Here is a 23,631-nt window from a genome sequence, read left to right on the forward strand (position 1 = left end):
GATTTCCTCAGTGATCTCTTGGTAGTTTAGTAGCGTATATTTTTAGCCTCCATGTGTTTGTATTTTTTACTGTTTTTTTTTTTCCTGTAATTGATATCTAGTCTCATAGCATTGTGGTCAGAAAAGATACTTGATACAATTTCAATTTTCCTAAATTTACCAAGGCTTGATTTGTGACCCAAGACATGATCTATCCTGGAGAATGTTCCATGAGCACTTGAGAAGAATGTGTATTCTGTTGATTTTGGATGGAATGTCCTATAAATATCAATTAAGTCTATCTGGCCTGATGTGTCTTTTAAAGCTTGTGTTTCCTTACTTATTTTCATTTTGGATGATCTGTCCATTGGTGAAAGTGGGGTGTTAAAGTCTCCTACTATTATTGTGTTACTGTTGACTTCCCCATTTATGGCTGTTAGCATTTGCCTTATGTATTGAGGTGCTCCTATGTTGGGTGCATAAATATTTACAATTGTTATATCTTCTTCTTGGATTGATCCCTTGATCATTATGTAGTGTCTTTCTTTGTCTCTTGTAATAGCATTTATTTTAAAATCTGTTTTGTCTGATATGAGTATTGCTTCTTCAGCTTTCTTTTGATTTCCATATGCTTGGAATATCTTTTTCCATCCACTCACTTTCAGTCTGTATGTGTCCCTAGGTCTGAAATGGGTCTCTTGTACACAGCATATATATGGGTCTTGTTTTTGTATCCATTCAGCCAGTTTGTGTTTTTTGTTTGGAGCATTTAATCCATTTACATTTAAAGTAATTATCAATATGTATGCTTCTATTGCCATTTCCTTAATTGTTTTGGATTTTTTATTGTAGGTCTGTTCCTTTTCTTGTTTTTCCTGCCTAGAGAAGTTCCTTTAGCATTTGTTGTAAAGCTGGTTTGGTGTGCTGAATTCTCTTAACTTTTGCTTGTCTGTAAGGGTTTTAATTTTCTGTCAAATCTGAATGAGATCCTTGCTGAATAGAGTAATCTTGATTGTAGGTTTTTCCCTTTCCTCACTTTAAATATGTCCTGCCACTCTCTTCTGGCTTGCAGAGTTTCTGCTGAAGGATCAGCAGTTAACCTTCTTGGGTTTCCCTTGTATATTATTTGTTGCTTTTCTCTGGCTTTTAATACTTTTTCTTTGAGTTTAATTTCTGATAGTTTGATTAATATGTGTCTTGGTGTGCTTCTCCTTGGATTTATCCTGTATGGAACTCTCTGAGCTTCCTGGACTTTATTAACTATTTCCTTTCTTATGTTAGGGAAGTTTTCAACTATAATCTCTTAAAATATTTTCTCAGTCCCTTTCTTTTTCTCTTCTTCTTCTGGGACCCCTATAATTCGAATATTGGTTCTTTAATGTTGTTGTCCCAGAAGTCTCTGAGACTGTCCTCAATTCTTTTCATTATTTTTCCTTTGTTCTGCTCTGTGGTAGTTATTTCCACTATTTTATCTTCCAGGTCACTTATCCATTCTTCTGCAGAATAACTGATTCTGCTATTGATTCCTTCTAGAGAATTTTTAATTTCATGTATTTGTGTTGTTCATCATTGTTTGTTTGCTCTTTAGTTCTTCTAGGTCCTTGCTGAACATTTCTTGTATTTTCTCCATTCTATTTACAAGATTTTGGCTCATCTTTGCTATCATTACTCTGAATTCTTTTTCAGGTAGACTGCCTATTTCCTCTTCATTTGTTTCATTTGGTGAGTTTTTACTTTGCTCCTTCCTCTGCTGCATATTTCTTTTTCTTCTCATTTTGTTTAACTGCTGTGTTTGGTGTCTTCTTTTCACAGGCTGCAGGTTCGTAGTTACTGTTGTTTTTGGTGTCTGCCCCAGTGGGTGAGGTTGGTTTAGTGGCTTGAGTAGGTTTCCTGGTGGAGGGGACTGGTTCCTGTGTTCTAGGGGTGGGGTTGTATCTTGTCTTTCTGGTGGGCAGGGCTGCATCCAGTGGTGTGTTTTGGAGTGTCTGTGAACTTAGTATAACTTTAGGCAGCCTCTCTGCTAATGGATGGGGTTGTGTTCCTGTCTTGCTAGTTGTTTGGCAGGGGGCGTCTAGCACTGGAGTTTGCTGGCCATTTGGTGGAGGTGGGTCTTAGTGTTTAGATGAAGATCTCTGGGTGCACTCTCATTGATTGATATTACATGGGGCCGGGAGGTTTCTCATGGTCCAATGTCCTGGACTTGACCCTCCCATCTCAGAAGCTCAGGCATAACACCCAGCTGGCACACCAAGACCCTGCCAGCCACACAGCTCAGAAGAAAAGGAAGAAAAAAAAAAAATGAAGAGATAGAACCCTAGGACAAATGGTAAAAGCAAACCTAAACAGACAAAAATCACACAAAGAAGCATACACATGCATGCTCAGAAAAAGAAAAAAATGAAAAATAAAAATAGATAAATAAATTAAATAAAAAATAATTCGAAAAATAAAAATAAAAAAATTTGAAGTAAAAGAGGAGAGACACCAAACCCATAAACAAATCCACCAATGATAATAAGCACTAAAAATTAAACTAAGAAAAACATAAAACCAGAAACAAATTAGATGCAGAAAGCAAATCCCAAGTCTAAGTTTGCTCCCAAAGTCTGCTGCCTCAGTTTTGAGAACATTCATTGTCTGTTCAGGTATTCTTCAAATGCGGGGTTTATCAAGTTGACTCTGGGGATTTAATCTGTTGCTCCTGAGGCTGCACAGAGAAATTTCCCTTTCTCTTCTTTGTTCATACAGGTACTGGGGTTCAGCTTTGTTTTGGCCCCGCCTCTGCATGTAGGCCGCCCTGAGCCTCTTCCATACCCAGACAGGAGGAGGTTAAAGCAGCAGCTGATTAGGGCTCTCTTGCTCCCTCAGGCCAGGGAGAGGAAAGGGTATGGTTCATAATTAGAATTCAGGGCAAGCCTGTGGCCACTGCCGTGACATTGCAACAGCCTGAGGCGAGCCATGTGTTCTCCCGGGGAAGTTGTCCCTGGATCACGGGACCCTGGCAGTGGTGGGCTGCACAGGCTCCCAGGGTGGGTGTGGGTAGTGACTTGTGCTCGCACACAGGATCCTTGGTGGCAGCTGCAGCAGCATTAGTGGTTCATGCCCGTCTCTGGGGTCTGAGCTGATAGTCGTGGCTCACACCCATCTCTGAAGCTCATTTGGGCAGTGCTCTGACTTCTGTGGGCACACTGGGAAGAAATCCCCTTTCCTCATGCACCCCGACACAGTGGTCTCTTGCTTCTTAGGCACGTCCAGACTTTTTCCTGGACTCCCTCTCAGCTAGCTGTGACACACTAGCCCCCTCCAGGCTGTCTTCACACGTCCAACCCCAGTCCTCTCCCTGGGATCTGACCTCCGAAGCCTGAGCCTTAGCTTCCGGCCCCCACCCACCATGGCAGGTGAGCAGACAAGACTCTCAGGCTGGTGAGTGCTGGTCAGCACCAATCCTTAGTGCAGAAATCTCTCCACTTTGCCCTCTGCACCCCTGCTGCTGCACTCTCTTTCATGGCTCTGAAGCTTCCCTCCCACCCACCCCCCATCTCCACCAGTGAAGGGGCTCCCTAGTGTGTAGAAACTTTAACTCCTTCACAGCTCCATCCCAGAGGTGCAGGTCCAGTCCCTATTCTTTTTTTTTTTTTTGCAGTAGGCGGATCTCTCACTCTTGTGGCCTCTCCCATTGCGGAGCACAGGCTCTGGACACGCAGGGTCAGCGGCCATGGCTCACAGGCCTAGCCGCTCCACGGCATGTGGGATCTTCCTGGACTGGGGCACGAACCTGTGTCCCCTGCATCGGCAGGCAGACTCTCAACCACTGCGCCACCAGGGAAGCCTGACTTATTTATTTTATATCTGGAAGTTTGTACCTCTTGATCCCCTTCACCTATTTTGCACCCAACCAACTTGCCTCCTCTCTGGCAACCACCAATATGTTCTCTGTATCTATGAATCTGGTTTTCTTTTGCTTAATTTGTTTGTTTTGTGTTTTACAGTCCACATATAAGTGGAATTATATAAGTGAATTATGTAGTACTTGTCTTTGTCTTATTTCACTTAGCATAATATCGATGTTTTCCATCCATGTTGCCACAATTGGCAAGATTTCGTTCTTTTACTTATGGCTGAGTAATATTCCATTACATATATATACCACTTCTTTATCCATTCATCCACTGATGGACCCTTAGCTTGCTTCTGTATCTGGGTTGTGGTAAATAATGCTATAGTGAACATAAGGGTGCATATCATTTTGAATTAGTGTTTTTGTTATCTTTGGACAGATACCCAAAAGCAAATTGCTGGATAAGATGAGAGTTCTATTTTTAATTTTTTGAAGAGTCTCCATACTGTTTTCCACAGTGGTTGCACCAATGTACATTTCCAGCAACAGTGTACAAGGGTTCCCTTTTTTCTGCATTCTTGCCAAAACTTGCTGTTTCTTGTCTTTTTGATAATAGCCATTCTGACAGGTGTGAGGAGATACCTCATTGTGGTTTTGATTTGCATTTCCCTGATGAATAGTGACACTGAACATCTTTTCATGTGCCTATTGGCCATCTGTATGTTTTCTTTGGAAAAAATGTTTATTCATATCCTGTGCTCATTTTTTAATCAAGTTGTTTGTTTTTTTGATGTTGAGTTGTATGAGGTTTTATTATTTTTTGGATATTAACCCCTTATTAGATATATGATTTACAAATATTTTCTCTCAGTCAGTAGGTGTCTGTTTCTTTTGTTGATGATTTCTTTCACTGTGCAGAAGCTTTTAAGTTTAATGTAGCCCCATTCGTTTATTTTTGCTTTTTGCTGTTGAAGTCAGATCCAAAAAAATACATTGCTAAGACTGATGTCAAAGAGCTTACTACTTATGTTTTCTTCTAAGAGTTTTATGATTTCAGGTCTTAAACATTCAAATCTTTGATCCATTTTGAGGGATTTTGTTCTGTTCTGTTTTGTTTTTCATATATGGTATACAATGGTGCTACAATTTCATTCTTTTGTGTGTAACTGTCCAGTTTTTCCAACATCATTTATTGAAAAGACTGTCCTTTCCCCATTTGTATATGCTGTCCTCCTTTGTCATAAAATAATTAACCATATGTGCTTGGGTTAATTTCTGGGCTGTCTATTCTGTTCCATTGATTTATGTGTCTTTTTTGTACCAGTGCTATACTGTTTTGATTACCTAGCTTTATCGTATAGTTTGAAATCAGGTAGCAGGGTATCTCAGCTTTGTTCTTTCTCAAGATTGCTTTGGCTATTTGGGGTCTATTTGGAGTCTCTTGTGGTTCCATACAAATTTGAGAATCATTTGTTCTAAGTCTGTGAAAAATACTATTGGAATTTTGATAGGGATTGCATTGAATCTGTAGATTGCTTTAGGTAGTATGAACATTTTAAAATTATTAATTCTTCCAATCCATGAGCATGGAATACCTTTCCATTTATTTGTGTCTTATTCAGTTGTTTTCATTAATGTATTGTAGTTTTCAGAGTACAGGTCTTTCATCTTTTTGATTTAATTTATTCCTAGGTATTTTATTCTTTGGAGTGCAATTGTAAGTGGGATTGTTTTCTTAATTTCTCTTTCTGATAGTTCATTATTAGTGTACAGAAACACAACAGATTTTTGTATAGTGATTTTGTATCATGAAATTTTAGTGAATTTATTAGTTTTAATAGTTTTTTGGTAGAGTTTTTAGAGTTTTCTATATATAATACCATATCATCTGCAAATAATGACAGGTTTACCTCTTCCTTTCTAATTTGGATGTATTTTATTTCTTTTTCTTGCCTAATTTCTCTGGCTAGGACTCCCAATACAATTTTAAGTAAAAGTGGTGAGAGTGGGCATCCTTGTCTTGTTTTTGATTTTAAAGGAAAAGTTTTCAGCTTTTCACCATTGAGATATTACCCATGGGTTTGTAATGTATGTCCTTTATTATGTTGAGGCTCATTCTCTCTATAACTACTTTTTTGAGAGTTTTTTTATCATAAATGAATATTGAATTTTGTCATATGCTTTTTCTGAATTTATTGAGATGATTATATGATTTGTATGCTTCATTTTGTTAATGTGGTTTGATTTGTGAATGTTGAACCATTCTTGCATCTTTGGAATAAATCCCAGTTGATCATGGTGTATTATCCTTTTAATGTATTGTTGAATTTTGTTTTCTAGTATTTTGTTGAGGATTTTTGCATCTATTTTCATTAGGGATATTGGTCTGTAATTTTCTTTCTTTGTGGTGTCCTCTGGTTTTGTTATCAGGGTAATTCTGTCCTTGTAAAATAAGTTTGGAAGTGTTCCTTCCTTCCTCTTTTTGGAGTTTGAGGAGCATAAATATTAAATCTTTGAATGTTTGGTAGAATTCACCAGTGAAGCCATCTGGAGCTATACTTTGTTGTTGTTGTTGTTCTTGGGAGAGTTTTGATTGCTGATTCAATCTTCTTAGTAGAAATTGGCCTATTCAGATTTTTATTTCTTATGGTTCAGTCTTGGAAAACTGTATGCTTCTAGGAATTAATCCATTTCCTCCATGTTGTCCAATTTGTTGGCATAAAATGTTCATATTAGTTGCTTATGAGCCTTTGTATTTCTGTGATATCAGTTGTAACTTCTCTTTCATTTCTGTTTTTACTTATTTGAGCCCTCTCTTTTTATCTTGGTGAGTCTAGCTAAAGGTTTGCCAATTTCATCTTTTCAAGGAGCCAGCTCTTATTTTCATTGATCTTTTCTATTGTCTTTTTAGTCTCTATTTACTTCCACTCTGATTTTCTTATTTCTTTCCCTTTACTAACTTTGGGTTGTGTTTCTTTTTCTTCTTCTAGTTTGTTTAGTGTAAAGTTAGATTGTTTATTTGAGTTTCTTGGGTTTTTGTATGTTTCTTCAGGTAGGCTTGCATTGCTATGAACTTCCCTCTTAGAAATGCTTTTACTACATTCCATAGATTTTGAATGTTCATATTCATAATGTTCATTTATGTCATATTTATGTTTTCATTTTGTCTCTAGGTATTTTTTTAATTTATCCTTTGATTTTTTTTTTTTTGATGACCCAGTGGTTTTTCAGTAGCATATTGTTTAATCTCCACATATTACTGGTTTTCTAGTTCTCTTCATGTAATTGATTTCTAGTTTCATGCTGTTGTGGTCAGAAAAGATACTTGATATGATTTCAATAATCTTAAATTTTTTGAGACTTGTTTTGTGACCTAACATGTGATATATTCTGAGAATGTTCTGTGTGTGCTTTAGAAGAATGTGTATTCTGTTGCTTTTGGATGGAATGTTTTGCATATATCAATTAAGCCCACCTAGTATAATATGTCATTTAAGGCCAATGTTTTCTTATTGATTTTCTAACCAAATGATCTATCCATTGATGCAAGTGGAGTGTTAAAATTCAATACTATTATTGTATTTTATTATTTCTCCATTTAGGTCTCTTAATATTTGCTTTATATATTTTGGTGCTACTATGTTCAGTGCTTATATATTTATAGATGTTATATCCTCTTGTTGGATTGTCCCCTTTATCATTATGTAATGCCCTTCTCTGTCTTTTATTACAGTTTTTGTTTTAAAGTCTATTTTGTCTGATATGAGTACAGCTACATAAGCTTTCTTTTTGTTTCCATTTGCATGGAATATTTTTCTTTTCAGCTCTTAACTTTCATTTTGTGTATGTCCTTCATTCTGAAGTGAGTCTCTCATAGGCAGCATATAGATGAGTCTGTTTCTTTATCCATTCAGCCATTCTATGCCTATAGATTGGAGCATTTAGTCTATTTACATTTAAAGTAATTATTGATCGTATGTACTTTTTTGCCATTTTTGTCAATTTTTTTCTGGCTGTTTTTGTAGTTCCTCTCTGTTTGTTTATTCTACTCTTTCTCTCTTCCCTTGTGGTTTGATGATTTTCTTTAGTGTTTTGTTTAGGTTCCTTTCTCCTTTTCTTTTGTGTATCTACTATAAGTAGATACATAGCAGTCTAAGTTGCTAGCAACTTAAATTTGAACATGTTCCAAAGTTCTACATTTTTATCCCCCAACCTTGTTTTTTATGTCACATTTTATATCTTTTCATTTTATGAATTTTTAACTAATTTTTATACTTTTAGTTAATTTTACTACTTTTGTCTTTAACTTTCTTACTAGATTTATAAGTGATTAATTCACTACCTTTTCTATATATTTACCTTTGCCAGTGAGATTTTTACTTTTATGTTTCCTCCAAGGGAAGAAATCTCATTTAGCACCTAGTTTCAGGCTGATTGAAAACCATGCCCTCAGGCAGCATCTTTTAATGTATGCAAATACATACAGTTTCTATGGGGCCGCAATCCTAAACCTTACTCGTCTTTAGACCAGGAGATCTGAGGGTGGCCTTAGGGGACAGTTACAAATATCAGGGCTCCAGGTAAGTGTATAAGATATTATCAAGTTGTAGTGATGCAAAGGGGTTGCACAATGTTGCTGTCTCCCTGCTTATCTCCCTGCTTCCCTGGAAGTACCTCCACAGCCTCTAGGTGTGTGGGAAAACTTAAGCCTGTCACTCAGGCTGAAGCTCCAGCATAAATAAATAGGCTTTTTCACAGGAAGATGGGGGTGGTTTCAGTCTGCTCTCTGTGCCGTGCCCTGAGGGTGGTTGCCTGCCAAGAATTGTCTCTGATTGTTACAGTCCAGTGAAGACCAGGTTGGCCACCAGGGTCACCTGATCAATAAATACCACCAGAGCGCCTGCTGGCTTTTCTGAGGCAACTAGAGTGTAGGAAGCCGGGCACTCTTGCAGGCTTTAGGAAGAGAGAAAATGCCTTGACTGTGCCTGCTTGCAGGCTTCAGTGATACAGTGGGAGAATGCCTTGTAGAGCTTTGGAATATGTTCAAATTTAAGTTGCTATCAACTTAAAATAGACTGTTATGTGCATAGGATGTTATATGTGAGCCTCTTGGTAACCACAAAGCAAAAACTTACAGTAGATACAGAAAAGAAAAGGAGAAAGGAATCTAAACATAACACTAAAGACAATCATCAAACCACAAGGGAAGAATGCTGTGACTGCTCTTGTTCCCTGGTCCCAGATAGCAAGCAAGTGTCACAACTGCCTGAGCTTTTTGGTTTCAGCAAGGCAGTGAGACAGTGCAGTGACTGCTTGCCCCACCAGTCTTAGCAAGGCAGCAGGAGGCTTTGACTTGCCTGCCTGTGCTAGCAGGGCAGGTAGAGAGTACAAAAATGGTGTCCACCAACACCTCTGGGGAGAGATTTCAACTATCTCCTGCCCTTCCAGCAGATGCTTTAAGATTAGCAAGTGAATCTCCTTCACATTACGGTCTAGGCACTTTTTAAACTGCTGCTGTTGTGAGGGATCCTGGGGTGAATGAGACCACATGCAAGCCCTTTAAAAGGTGAATCTCATTTCCCTGTTGCCCTTTGGGCCCCTTGTATGTATTCCTGTTTGTTTCCTAGCTAGGTATTTTGGGGGCTTGTCTTTCTGGTGCAGATACGAAGGGCTGGGGTGCCTCGTGCAGGGCACAAATCCCTTGTTCCTCTGAGAAAAGTGCTGAGCTGGGGAGATCCCTCCCTGTTGTTTGTCACTGCGCTGGGAGTGAAATTTTGGCAAGACTGTCAAATATGTTCTCTCCTACCTGTCTTGATGTCTTTTATCTTGTGTCTTGGAGGAGCAGTTCATCTAGTTTTCAGGTCTTTCTCAGAAGAAAATGACACGTACGTAACTGTAGATTTGATGTGTACCCAGGAAGAGGTGAGTCCTGGTTCTTCTTATGCTGCCATCTTGGACTTAATTTTATTTTAATCTTCAACCTCAACTACTTTGGCAGTCCTAAAACACGTTATCATTAGTAATGAATGGGAAGGTTACATAGTGGCAAATAAGTGGGGACCAACTAATAAGATCACCCACACATATTTAAAATTGTTCAAGAGTTACATCATCCACTTCCAGAGCCTTAAGCAGTTATAATACAATGTAACAGCATAATGAAATGAAATAGCATTATAATAAAGAAGAATGGTTGAGCTGGAATAATTTGGTTATTAAAATTATACTCCCAGAGATGACTCTAAAGTTTATGTTGCAATCTTAGTAGCCTGCTGTATTGATCACCTCCAGTTTTGAGCTGGTGCTGGTTTGCAAACAAAATTTAGAAGACTTTATGGATTCCCACTTGACTCAACAGAAGTTTTTATTATAAATAATGTTATTGGTGATTGTAAAAGAGATATTTAGATTAAATTTTAAATTGTTCATTGGCATACCCAAGGTAAGTACCTTGTTTCCTACCCACTTAGGCTTAAAAGGGAAGATAAGCCTTTTTTGGTTGCTCCAAATTACATAATTTGTTTTGTGGATTCTAAACATTAGAATTATGAATTTAAAGAAAGACCAAAGGAAGGGAATATATATTTCTTCAATACCTTATGTGTACAAGTCACATAGATTATTCCATTTAATCCTTGGAATGAGAAGATTTATTATCCCAAATTTTCATATTAAGAAACTGACCCACTGTCACTCAGCTAATAATTGGCATAACCAGAATTTTAACTTGGGTTTCATGGAACCAATATTATTTCTCTTTCCATTACATTAGGCTCCTTGTTTCAAGATACTAAATGATTTTCTTAAGCTTTGAGAATCTTGGTTTCTTGGTTGTTTTTTTGTTTGTTTGTTTAATATAATGGTTTTATTGAGATACAATTCACCTTAACCATACAATTCACCCATTCAAAGTAGTGGGTGAAAATTCAGTGGTTTTTAGCATATTCTCAAAGGTATGCACCCATCACTACAGTCAATTTAGATCATTCCTGTCACCTCAAAAAGAAATCCCCCACCTATTAGCAGTCAACTGTTATTGCAAGCCCAATGCCCCAAGCTGTAGGTAATAACAATTTACTTTCTGTCTCTAGAGATTATTCTGAAAAGTTCATAAAAAAATGGAATCATACAATACTTGAACCTCTGTGACTGGCTTTTTTCACCTGGCATAATGTTTCCAGGGTTCATCCATGTTTTTGCATTAATCAGTACTTCAGTCCTTTCTATTGCTGAATAATATTCCATGGTATGGATAAACTGTATTTTATTTATTTGTTCATCAGATGATGGACATTTTGATTTTAGTTTCCACTTTCTGGCTATTATGAATAATGCTTCTACAAGCATTTGTGTACAATTTTTTTGTGAAATTATGTTTTCATTTCTCTTGAGTGTTATACCTATATCATATGGTAACTCTATGTTAAAAGTTTTGAAGAACTGCCAGACTGTTTTCCACAGCAGCTGCACCATTTTTCATTCCCACCAACAGTGTTCAATTTCTCTGTTCAATTTCTCAACGTTCTCACCAACACTTGTTATGGTCTTTCTTTTTGATTATACCCATCCTAGTGAGTTTGAAGTGGTCTCATTGTGGGTTTGATTTGCATTTCCCTGAGAGCTAGTAATGTTAAGCATCTTTTCGTGTGTTTGGTTATTTTTGTTTATTTGTTTTTTTTTTTTTGCCACTTGTATATGTTTTTCAGAGAAATGTCTATCCAGATCTTTTGCCCATTCTTAAACTGGGTTGTTTGTCTATTATTGAGTTGTAAGAGTTATATATACATATACAAGTCCCTTATCAGATATATGATTTGCAAACTTTTTCTCTTATTCTGTAGGTTGTCTCTCTTTCTTGATGATATTCTTTAAAGTACACATTTTTAATTTTGATGAAATACAATTTATTTTTAAAGGGTGTATGTCTTCCTACTGGAGAGCAACAATAGTTCCGTTTTTCATAATCAAAATTATCTGTTTTCTACTGTACCAGAAAGTTGTTAGATGTTTTTGTTTTTTGAAAGTCTGTTTTTCTTAATTACCAGACTTCCTGGATTTTAAAGACACTATCAGTTGTGAAAAGCATCATCAAATTAATAAGCATTTTTAGGAAAAATGGGTTGCTCCTATGTTAAATAATACATGGAATGTTGACCCCATCCTGATTTCAGAAATGCTAAAATGTGGGGGAAAAGCATCTTAGGATAATGAAATATGATATATATTTGGTATTGTAATTTAGTGTTATTGTTGAAATTATGCAGTTTGCTTGAAATTTAATTTATTTTTACCACAAAGGGCAAATTTCATACAAATAAGGTCTGTGTCCTTGATCAGAACCAAAACACACTGGTAGGTTTTGTTTATATTTCAGATAATCCTTCTAATGGAAGAAGGATTAGCTCTATTAATCAAAATGCAGTGTGGTCCTCTTCACTGTCACTCTCAGATCTTAATACCAACTGCAATTTTTTTAAACTTCTACTATTTATAATACACATAAAATTCTGGCAAGAATAATAGAAAAAGTTCTAGGGGGAGGGGAAAACTACTATTCCTCTGCCAAAATAAGAGAATGTTTCACATTCTTTTCATACTGTAGTTTTCACTCTTTGTCCTTAAGTTTACATAGTTTTACAAAGTTGCACTCGGAAGGGGAAGCATATTTGAAATAAAATATATCAAAATAGAAGAAAAGTAGCTTTTTAACTTAATAGTATACATTAAGCATTTCTATATGTTGTCAGTCTGTAAAATTAGCAATTTAACAGATGGAAAATAGTCCCACATATGAGTGTACCATCTATTCATCAGTTTATTCAACAGACACTAAGTGCTTACAAAATGATAAACAATGAGCTAAATAATGGGTATGTAACAGTGAACAAAACAGTCACCTCACCAATGGCACTTACAGTGCGAAGAGATAGATAACCATCAGCGCTCTCTCTCTATTTTTTTCTTTGTCTCTCATATAGGTACAAGCACAAATATATGCATGTAGAACATGTATATGTTCATTTGTATATATATATATACATACATACATATGCACGTGTATATATACATGTGTATATATAGCATAAACTTATACATATGTTATATAGCTATGTTATAACAATGTCAGTTGCTGATATATATGTACATATGTAGCACATATGCTTTGCATATGTGTGTATTATTTTATATCAGGTGCTGATAAAAGTAATAAAGCCTTATGAGAAGACAGAGAACTATAGAAGTTTCTATTTTAGAAACAGTGGTCAAGGAGAGATTCTCTGATGTGACATGAGCAGAACTCTGACTGGAAAAGGGATTGAGCATTCTTGACAGAGAGAGGAGCAAGTGCAAAGGCCCTGTGGTGAGAGTATGCTTAACATCAAGGAACCCAGTGCAGCTGGATTGGAGGAAGTGAGGGTAGGGTTGTAGGACAGGGATGAGATGTGGTAGTAAGGAGACAGATGATGCATACACGGTGTGTCATATTATGGACTATGACTTTTACTTAGAGCTACAAAATTATTGGAAGGTTTTGAGTAAAGGTTAACGTGATTTAACTTAGGTTTTAAAAGGACTACTCTGCCTGCCATGTAATAGAGGCAAAAGATAGGAACAGATCAGTTAGGAAGACTCTTATAGACTTCTACTCGAGATAGTGATGGCTTGGATTAAGAAACTGTTATCAAGTATTGACAAATGATCCATTTCTAGATATAATTTGAAGATAGTTCAGGTAAGATTTACTGAGCATTTAAATCCATTTAGTTATTCAACAAATATATATTGAATGGCAACTAAGTGCCCTTAGTTGTTCTAGATGTTAGGGATGAAGCAGTAAACAAAAAGACAACAAAAGTGAACAAAGTGAAAACCCAGCACCCAAATTACCTTGCTGAAGGAAACAGATAATAAATGAAGATAAGTAAGTGAAAACGTACAGCATGTTAGGTAGTGATATATGCTAAAGAGTAAAGCAAAGCAGAAAAATGATGCTTTGTGCTAAGTCAACAGAATTTACTTAAGGATCAGACATGGGGATAAGAGAAAATGAGGAGTCAGGATTTTGGCCTATGTAACTGGAAGAATTGAGTTGCTGTTTATTAAGGTGGCAGTGGTCTCTGTAGTATAGTATCCATAGGCTTGGTGAACATGCTTGTGAACATAGGTTTTCTTTCTTTTAGATTATAACTTTAGGATTACTCTCCAGTCATTCTGTTTAAAACATATTGACACATTTTGTTCCAAAGGTTTTACTAACTTACGTTGGTATAGAAAATAAATGATGATACCAGTTTCCCTAGAATCTTTCCAGCAATGGGTATTTTAATTAAAAACAAAAGATGCAAAAGAATATTTATGTACTAGCATAAAAGAGTACCATTTTTATTTAAATTATTGGTCACAGAGAATATTAAACCACATAAAAATAAATGTTTTTACTAAATTTGTCTCACTTTTTATTACTTGTCTGTTGATAGTCTTTATCATTATCTATTGGGATATTAATATTTATGTATACATCATTGTCAACTTCAGGAAGCTAGAGAGCTATGTCTATAATCTAGAAATTTCACCCATTTTTCATTCAACAAGTATACTGCATTTTTTAATAACACACTTCTTTTTTCATTTGTAAATATTTTGTTGCCTCAAAGTTTCCAAAACCATCATCTGTCCAATACTACAAGAAGCAATGTTACATAGTAGCTGGGGATGTAAGGTTTAGAGCCAGATTTCCTGGACTCTAATTCTGCCATACACTAAATGTGATATCCTAGGTAACTGCCTAAACTTCCTCATGCTGATGGAGGCTGGTAACAATACCTTTAAAGGATTTAGTAAAATATTATGTGAAAAATGGCACCCTTCCCATTGCTCAAGCCAAAAACGTTAGGATTATTGTTGAAGTCTCTCTTTCATACACCGTGACCAATAGAATTCTGTTAGTTTTCCCTTAAAAATATATTCTCAATCTGATCATTTCTCAGTCTTGCTACTACCCTGATGCAAACCACATCCTCTCTCCCTCATTGTTGCAATAGCTCCTGACTAGTCTCTTTGCCTTTGCCATTGGCCCCTTCAACCTATCTTCATCTCAGCAGTCAGAGTAATTTTGTTAAAATCTAAGAGAGATGATGTCATCCTCTGCTCAAATTCATCCAGTGGCACTCTGTTTAACTCAGGATGAAAACCAAAATCTTTCTAATGGCCCCAATCCTGATGTGCTCCCACTTCCTCCATTACCACTCTACAGGATATTCTGCCACCCTCACCCTTGCTCACTCCTCACTGCCACACTGATCTCCTTGTCTGTGAACAGACAAGGAAAGCATGCTCCCACCTCAGGGCCTTTGCATTTGTTGTACCCTTTGCCTGTGATGATATTACCAATTGGCATTTTTGCTCCAATTTTACCTCAGGGAAGCCATTCTTAAAGAATTTTATTTAAAATTGCAAATTTCTGCCCTTCCCATACTCTTTATCTCCCTGCCCTTTATATTTCTTTATTGACGACATGACCTTCTAATATGTAAGTGGTATATTTGTTCTTTCCTTAATTTCATCACTGTCGACTTCATGAAGGTAAAGATTTTTGTTCATTGTGGTTCCTACTGTATCCTCAACCTGGAATAGTCCCTGGTACACTGCACGGCAGAACTCAATATATTAATTTAATGAATGAAGGATACCTGATACATTAAGTAATTATTAGCTATCCATGTTAAAAAACATTAGCTGTAAGTAATACTGTGTATAAAGTTAGTGTGAGAAAAAAATCAAGTATTTTAAAAAAGAACACAAACAACTTTAAGAACTTTCTATATTCAGGAATAATACATACTAAGTCACTAAGGATAGAGATTTCTAGTTTCTAAGCTGAGGAACATTGTATGAACATTGTGAAAGACAGTGGTACCATTTACATTATGAGGACAGGAGTTTGCAATCTTCATAGTAGTAAAAAAAAAAAGAAAAGAAAACTATTGTTATATAACAGAAGAATCCTTTTGTGTAATGTCAAGGAAAATGACAATAAGAAAGATAAACATATCTACATTCCTAACAATAAAAGGGAATTTAAAATTATATCATTTAGGATCAAGATTTTCCAAAATAAGTACATTTTTTCCTTCTTCTTTTAATTAACTCATCTACTAATGATCAAGCTGTACTGGACTCTGTAGTAAATTAAAAAAACAAATAATTAAGAGAACATGGCCCTAGGAGAATTTTTTCTAAATTCAGAAAAATAAAAGGAGCCATTCAAAGAAAAAATGCAAGGAAGGAAAAGACGAAGAGAGAGGACAAGGGAGGAAGAGAGGGAAAAGAAAAGAAAAGAGGGAGAAAAAGGGGGAAAATATGATGCAGTTTGGAAGAGAAAAATGAGCAGTTCTAGTTGGGGCCTTGGGGCAAGAAGGAACAGAAGAAGATTTGAAAAGTTTTTGTGAAATTTGTGGCATTTGGCACGTCTTTTAAAACTGAGCTTTCCTCCAGCAAGATGATGATGTAGGTATGTTCTTATTCCAGGAATGTCTGTGTCATAAGAATTAAAGACAAAGAAAAGAAAGAAAGTCAAACTAAATGACATTTTAAAACCTCTGCATAAAAATTAAATTGTGAGTGGAATAAGATTTAAATGAGTGAAAAACTTCTATAAATTTTATTTACTGTGTTCCATGGGAAATGAAATGCATTAATTAACATAAATGGAATTTTATCTTTTATAAACATTAAATTAGTAATCAAATAACTTTTAGAGTTTGAGGACTCTGAGAACTTCTTCAAAAATCTCTGGTTTACAGATGAAGAAATAGATTCTCAGGGAAAGGAAATTACTTGGTTAGGACATGGCAGATTTAGGATGAGAAATGATGGTCTTGTGACCCGCAGGCCAGTGCACTCTCCTCAATAGCATATGCCGTTTACCTATTGCTGTTTACACTTTTTACTTTCTCCATCTAGACCATTCTTCCTCCACTTTACCTGTGTGACTTACTGCCTCACCTCATCGGGTCTTTACTCAAATGTTACTACAATCCTCTGTACTAAAATAACATCTGTTCTCTCCACCTTGTACACCTGCATCTTTTCTCCTTACTGTATTTTTCTCCAATGCACTGACCACAAAGCATACCTAATATTTTATGTATTTTTGGTTGTTGCTTATTGTTTTTTCTTCTCTTACTTGAATCTTCCATGAAGGCAGGGTTCTGTTTCCTGCTATATGTCCTAAAAGAATATCTGGCATATCATAGGTGTTTAATAAATAATTGTTAAATAAATGAAATGTAATCTAGGGAAACATTATAGTATTGATATATTCACAAACATCAGCTTCAGAGTCAATCTGGATGTTTTTGATGCACCCCCTACTGGTTTAGTGATTTTGCCATGCTACTTAATTTCCATATGCCTTAGTTTATTTATTATTAAGGGTAGGTAAAAATCGTACACACTTCATAGAGTTGTTATAAGGATTAAAGGAAATTATATGTGTAAAGTTTTGGGCTCTTAATATGTGCTCAGCAAATGTTAACCATCAATCAGTGATAGCTATTATTAATAGCTGTAGGTATAACTCAAATGCCTAGAGCATTTTAACATAATTGGTAATTAATTATATCCTAAGATGTACTGTGATCTGTTCCTTCTTAGTTCATACCACTGCTAATAACCTGATACTGCTAGCTGTGCATCACATTCCATATGTTATAACAGATTTTAAGCATTACTAATAAAAGAAACTAATGCATGTAGTGTAAACAAAATTATTTTATTTTGTTATAATGCTAAGTCACACAACTGAACTCTTGAAAACACTATATATAGTTGTCTGTGTCAAAATTCGTTGTTGATAAGTATGAACATATTGAATAAAATAATTCCAAAACATTTTAATTTATTTGAAAAGACTAAATATTTAAGAATCTTTTTGAATTTGAAGAGATACTTATATCACCTGGAACACAAATCCCAACCACCATGGATATTTCCTATTTTATACTCTTTTACATTGATTATAGCTTGCTCGTTATTCTTATAAGTTCTTACATGTGATTTATGTTTGTGGTTTACCCTTTCTGATTATTCCAGTGGTAATTGCCATATTTCAATATTCTTCCTCCTTTTTTGATGTTGTGGTTTCATTTCAATCTCCTAATATTTTTTAAATCTTTCTTGTAAAGTTTGTTAGCTTTTCTTCTATGATTTCTCAGACTTCTTACTCTCTTCAAATTCACATTTATAAAACTGCAAATTTTTAAAAAATAAATGACCAAAATCAATAGTTTTTTTTAATTAAGCAAATAAATGCTTAAAATTTGCTTTAAAAACAAATTTCTATTGAATTTGAATTCTGTTCTATTGAATTCTTGCAAATATCTCGATCTTCAAGTTCAAAAGAAATGATGTGTCCAATGGCGTTTGCATGACTCTAATTTTGTTTTCAAAAAGTTTAAGTACATTATATAACAGAGATGCATTTAATTTTTTTGCAAGTTACTGGAGTGTTGACATTAATCCAATAACAGGCAAGAGTCCTTGTTACTACCATTTTTTGCTTATTTATTAGATGCATGGGTCATATGAAAATTATACCTGGTTACCTTGGGAAAACATGAAAAAACAGAGCTTAGTATATTTAAAGAGAGAGAAAAGGAAGAAGGATAAAAATGGATGTAATTTTCTCTTTCTCTTTTCTAGCCCTAGGAAAAGATAAGGATTACACGGATGAATCAGAACATGCTAATTATGACCGATCTCGCCTCATTAAAGACTTTGTCCCCCAAAATAATTCTGAACCCAAGCCCAGATTGCCTAAGGTAATGCAAACTAAACAATCAGTAAGTCATTTGAAGACTCTAACTTCTAAATCCATTCAGTTCTTTTCAATTTTAATCGATACTGTGCTGGAGAGAATAAGAGGCCACACAGGTTAATATATATCTTAATGACTTAAAATTGAAAAGTTATGTGTAGACATCGTATTCATTTATACTATCAAACAGAATTATACATTCTGAAACATGAAATTATTCAGTAATATTTTCTTTAGAGGCTTATTCCTTCATGTTTCTTGTTTTTTGAAAGGCACCATGTTTTAATGAGAACATGGATTTTAGTAACAAGTGGACAAAGATTTGAATTACAGTTCCAGTACTTATAGTTGTGGTAACTTGGCAGGTTAATTAAGCTCATTTAGCCTTGTTTTCATCATCTGTAGAATTAGAATCATGTGGTCTACTTGACAAAATTTTTTGTTTTTCTTTCAGTTTTATTGAAATATAATTGACACAGCACTTTATAAGTTTAAGGTGTACAGTACAATTTTTTTACTTACATACATCATGAAATGATTACCAGAATAAGTTCAGTGAACATCCATTGTCTCATATAGATGCAAAATCAAACAAAGAGAAATATATATATATTTTTTTCTTTTAATAAGAACTCTTAGAATTTACTCTCTTAACAGCTTTCATATACGGCATACAGCAGCGTTCATCACAGTTATCATGTTTTATCCTTACATCCCTAGTACTTAATTATCTTATAACTGGAAGTTTTTACCTTGTAACTGCCTTCATCCAATTCCCCCTCACCCACTCCCCACCTCTATTAACTATAAATCTGATCTCTTTTTCTATGAGATTCTTTGTTTTTAAAGTATGACTGACCTACAACATGATGTTGGTTTCTATTACACAACAGTGATTTGGTATTTTTATACGTTTCAAAATGATCACCATGATAAGTCTAGTTATGATATGTCACCTTATAAAGATATTACATACTTATTGACTATATTCCCCACACTGTATATTTCATACCCATGACTCATTTATTTTGCAACTGGAAGTTTGTACCTCTTAATCTCCCTCACTTATTTCTTTCCTCCCCTCATCCCCTTCCTGTCTGGCAACCACCTGTTTGTTCTATCTATAGCTCTGTTTCTGTTTTATATTTGTTCATTTGTTTTGTTTTTTAGATTCCACATATAAGTGAAATCATACAGTATTTTTCTTTCTCTGTCTGACTTATTTCACTAAGCATAATACCCTCTAGGTCCATCCATGTTGTCACAAATGGCAAGATTTCATTCTTCTTATGGTTAAGTAGTATTCCATATAATATATATACCACATCTTCATTATCCATTCATCTATTGATGGGCATGTAGGTTGCTTCCACATCTTGGCAATTGTAAATAAAGGTGCAATGAACATAGGGGTGCATATATCTTTTCTAATTAGTGTTTTTGTTTTCTTCAGGCAAATACCCAGGAGTGGTATTGCTGTATCATATGGCAGTTCGATTTTAAATTTTTTGAGGAGTCTCCATACTGTTTTCCCATAGTAGCTGCACCAGTTTACATTTCCAATAAAAGTGCACAAGTGTCCCCTTTTCCCCACATTCTTGCCAACACTTGTTATTTGTTGTCTTTTTGCTAACAGCCATTCTGACATGTGTGAGGTGATATCTCATTGTCATTTTGATCTGCATTTCCCTGATAATTACTGATGCTGAGTATCTTTTCATGTACCTGTTGGCCATCTGTATGTCTTCTTTGGAAAAATGTCTATTCAAATCCTCTGCCCATTTTTTAATAGGATTTTTTTGTTTTTTTGATATGAGTTCTTTGTGTATTTTGGATATTAACCACTTATTGGAAATATTGTTTGCAAATGTCTTCTCTCATTCAGTAGGTGGCCTTTTTATTTTGTTGATAGTTTATTTTACTGTGCAAAAGCTTTTTAATATAATGTAGTCCCATTTGTTTATTTTTTATTTTGTTTCCCTTGCCTAAGGAGACATATTCAGAAAATATTGTTGAGACTGATGTCAAAGAACATACTGCCTATATTTTGTCCTAGAAGTTTCATGGCTTCAGGTCTTACATTTAAGTCTTTAATTCATTTTAATTTATTTTTGTGCATGGTGTGAGAAAGCAGTCCAGTTTAATTTTTTTGCATGTAGTTGTCCAGTTTTCCCAACATCATTTATTGGAGAGACTGTCTTTTCCCATTGTATATTCTTGTATCCTTTGTCACAGAATCATTGCCCATACAAGTGTGGGTTAATTACTGGGCTGTCTATTCTGTTCCATTGATCTGTGTGTCTGTTTTTGTGCCAGTACCATACTGTTTTGATTATTTTAGCTTTGTAGTATAGTTTGAAATCACATAGCATGATAACTCCAGCTTTTCTTTCTCAAGATTGTTTTTGGCTATTTGGGGTCTTTTATGTTTCCATACAGATTTTAGAATTATTTATTCTAGTTCTGTGAAAAATGCCATTGATATTTTGATAGGGGTTGCATTGAATCCATAGAATGCCTTGATTAGTATGGTCTTTTTTTTTTTTTTTTTTTTTTTTTTGTGGTACGCAAGCCTCTCACTGTTGTGGCCTCTCCCATTGTGGAACACAGGCTCCGGATGCGCAGGCTCAGTGGCCATGGCTCACGAGCCCAGCCGCTCCGCGGCACGTGGGATCCTCCCGGACCGGGGTACAAACCCGTGTCCCGTGCATCAGCAGGCGGGCTCTCAACCACTGCGCCACCAGGGAAGCCCTATGGTCATTTTAACAATATTAATTCTTTCAATCCATGAGCATTGTATAACTTTCCATCTGTTTGTGTGGCCTTCAATTACTTTCATCAGTGTCAGTTTTACAATTATAAGCCTTTTACACTGTTAGGTAGATTTATTCCTAGGTGTTTTATTCTTTTTGATGCAGTTGTAAATGTGATTTTTTTTAAATTTCTCTTTCTGGTAGTTTGTTGTTAGTGTATAGAAATGCAACATATTTCCATATATTAATTTTGTATCCTGCAACTTTTCAGAATTCATTGATGAGTTCTAGTAGTTTTTTTGGGTGGTATCTTTAGGATTTTCTATGTACAGTATCATATCACCTGCAAATATTGGTAGTTTTACTTCTTCCTTTCCAATTTAGATTCCGTTTATTTATTTTTATTTTCTGATTGCTGCAGCTAGGACTTCCAATACTACGTTGAATAAAAGTGGTGAGAATGAGCAGCCTTGTCTTGTCCCTGATCTTAGAATCAATGCTTTCGGCTTTTCATTGTTGAGTATGATGTTAGCTGTAGGTTTGTCATATATATTGAAGTATGTTCCCTCTATACCCATTTTGGTGGGAGGTTTTATTTTTTATTCTTATTCTTTTAGTAGATTTATTTATTTATTTATTTTTGGCTGCATTGGGTCTTCATTGCTGTGTGCGGGCATTCTCTAGTTGCGGCAAGTGGGGGCTACTCTTCGTTGTGGTGTGCAGGCTTCTCATTGCGGTGGCTTCTCTTGTTGCGGAGCACAGGCTCTAGGCGCGTGGGCTTCAGTAGTTGTGACATGCGGGCTCAGTAGTTGTGGCTCCTGGACTCTAGAACACAGGCTCAGTACTTGTGGTGCATGGGCTTAGTTGCTCTGCAGCATGTGGAATCTTCCTAGACCAGGGCTCGAACCCATGTTCCCCGCATTGGCAGGCAGCTTCTTAACCACTGTACCACCAGCAAGTCCCTGGTAGGAGTTTTTATCATAAATGGATGTTGAATTTTGTTGAAAGCTTTTGCTGAATCTATGGAGCTGATCATATGATTTTTATTTTTCAGTTTGTTAATGTGGTGTATCACATTGATTGGTTTACAGATATTGAACTATATGGAAGGTTTTTATAACAACTTGGAGGTTGAGAACACCTCATTGAAACTATAGTTCATCAGCAAATGAGTCCCTGGGTTGGGGTTTCGTTTTAAAAATCCCTGGCTCCAGCAATCCCACCATTCCTAAAATTCTCTTGCGGATTCTTCAAAGCATCTGAATATGGTCATCCAGCACCGAATACCATCCCCTTTTGATACTTTTCAATAGAAATTCTGACTCAGTCCAAGCTCACTTTTTAAAAATTGCTTCTTATTGATTAAAGTGGGAATGACTTTGTAAAAGAAATTTGGATATTAAATGCAATTTAACCCAAGGAATGACTTAGCTTTTGGTTATCACTGCATGGACAATAGCCAATAATCACTTCCCTGAAAATATCTTTTTCTGTGATGTTTGATTTAGTTTGACCTGGATTAATTTTTCAAATCCCTTCATTAGTCACCATCAATGTGTCAGTGAAGAAATATGGCACAATTTAAACATTACTGTTATAATGATTCTGAACTGTAGTAAGTAGATACAGAAATAAATGTTTGTGTGAGATTTATTCATTCCTCTTTGGTTTGGTTTTGTTAAAGGGGGTTTACAATTTTATGCTGATAATACTTAGGTTATCTTCACAGATCAGGAGTTTCTCTCTCTCTGTTTACTTCATCTGCCTCCCTATGTCTCTCTGATTGGCATAGGAGAGTCTCTCCTATCTGTAAAGCATTGTTTCAAGAGACCTGAGTCTGAGACAAATTATAAGAAGAGTTGAGAAAAAGCAGGTGTTGTTCCTTAAGGTACTTATTGCACCAGTGAATGGGAAGACAAACACGATATGTTTCACATAATAGAAAATGAACTAAGGTTAAGTAAAATTTGTGGTATCAGCTTCTCTAAAATTTAGCACATACCACCAATGATACCCGCCACTTCATTTCTGCTCAACAGTAGCCATTTCCCAAATCTTGCTTTGACTAGACTTGAACTTTAGAATAGTAAAGTTAAGAAGAAATAGTTAAACCTGCATGCATGTTTTGTTTTTGACAGAAAAATAATCCAGTGTGCGATGATGGTAACATGCCACAGCTGTTCAATCCAAGAAATCCTGGCCTAATGTCCTGTTAGTCTTACTGCACTTCTATTCAAATTCGA

General features: G+C 35.6%; 1 protein-coding gene across 1 annotated transcript in view; it reads right to left on the reverse strand.

The window, feature by feature from the left end:
- Positions 1–16,007: 16,007 nt before the first annotated feature.
- MUC15 (mucin 15, cell surface associated) overlaps positions 16,008–23,631 on the reverse strand; it is a 114,718-nt gene continuing 107,094 nt past the window's right edge. The window contains exon 4 of the mRNA XM_033862646.2: positions 16,008–16,351. Coding sequence (XP_033718537.1) covers positions 16,023–16,351 — 329 coding nt within the window. The 3' untranslated portion in view covers positions 16,008–16,022. The remainder of the gene's footprint in view (positions 16,352–23,631) is intronic.

This window comes from Tursiops truncatus, chromosome 8 (assembly GCF_011762595.2).
Source record: "Tursiops truncatus isolate mTurTru1 chromosome 8, mTurTru1.mat.Y, whole genome shotgun sequence".
NCBI classification, from domain to species: domain Eukaryota; kingdom Metazoa; phylum Chordata; class Mammalia; order Artiodactyla; family Delphinidae; genus Tursiops; species Tursiops truncatus.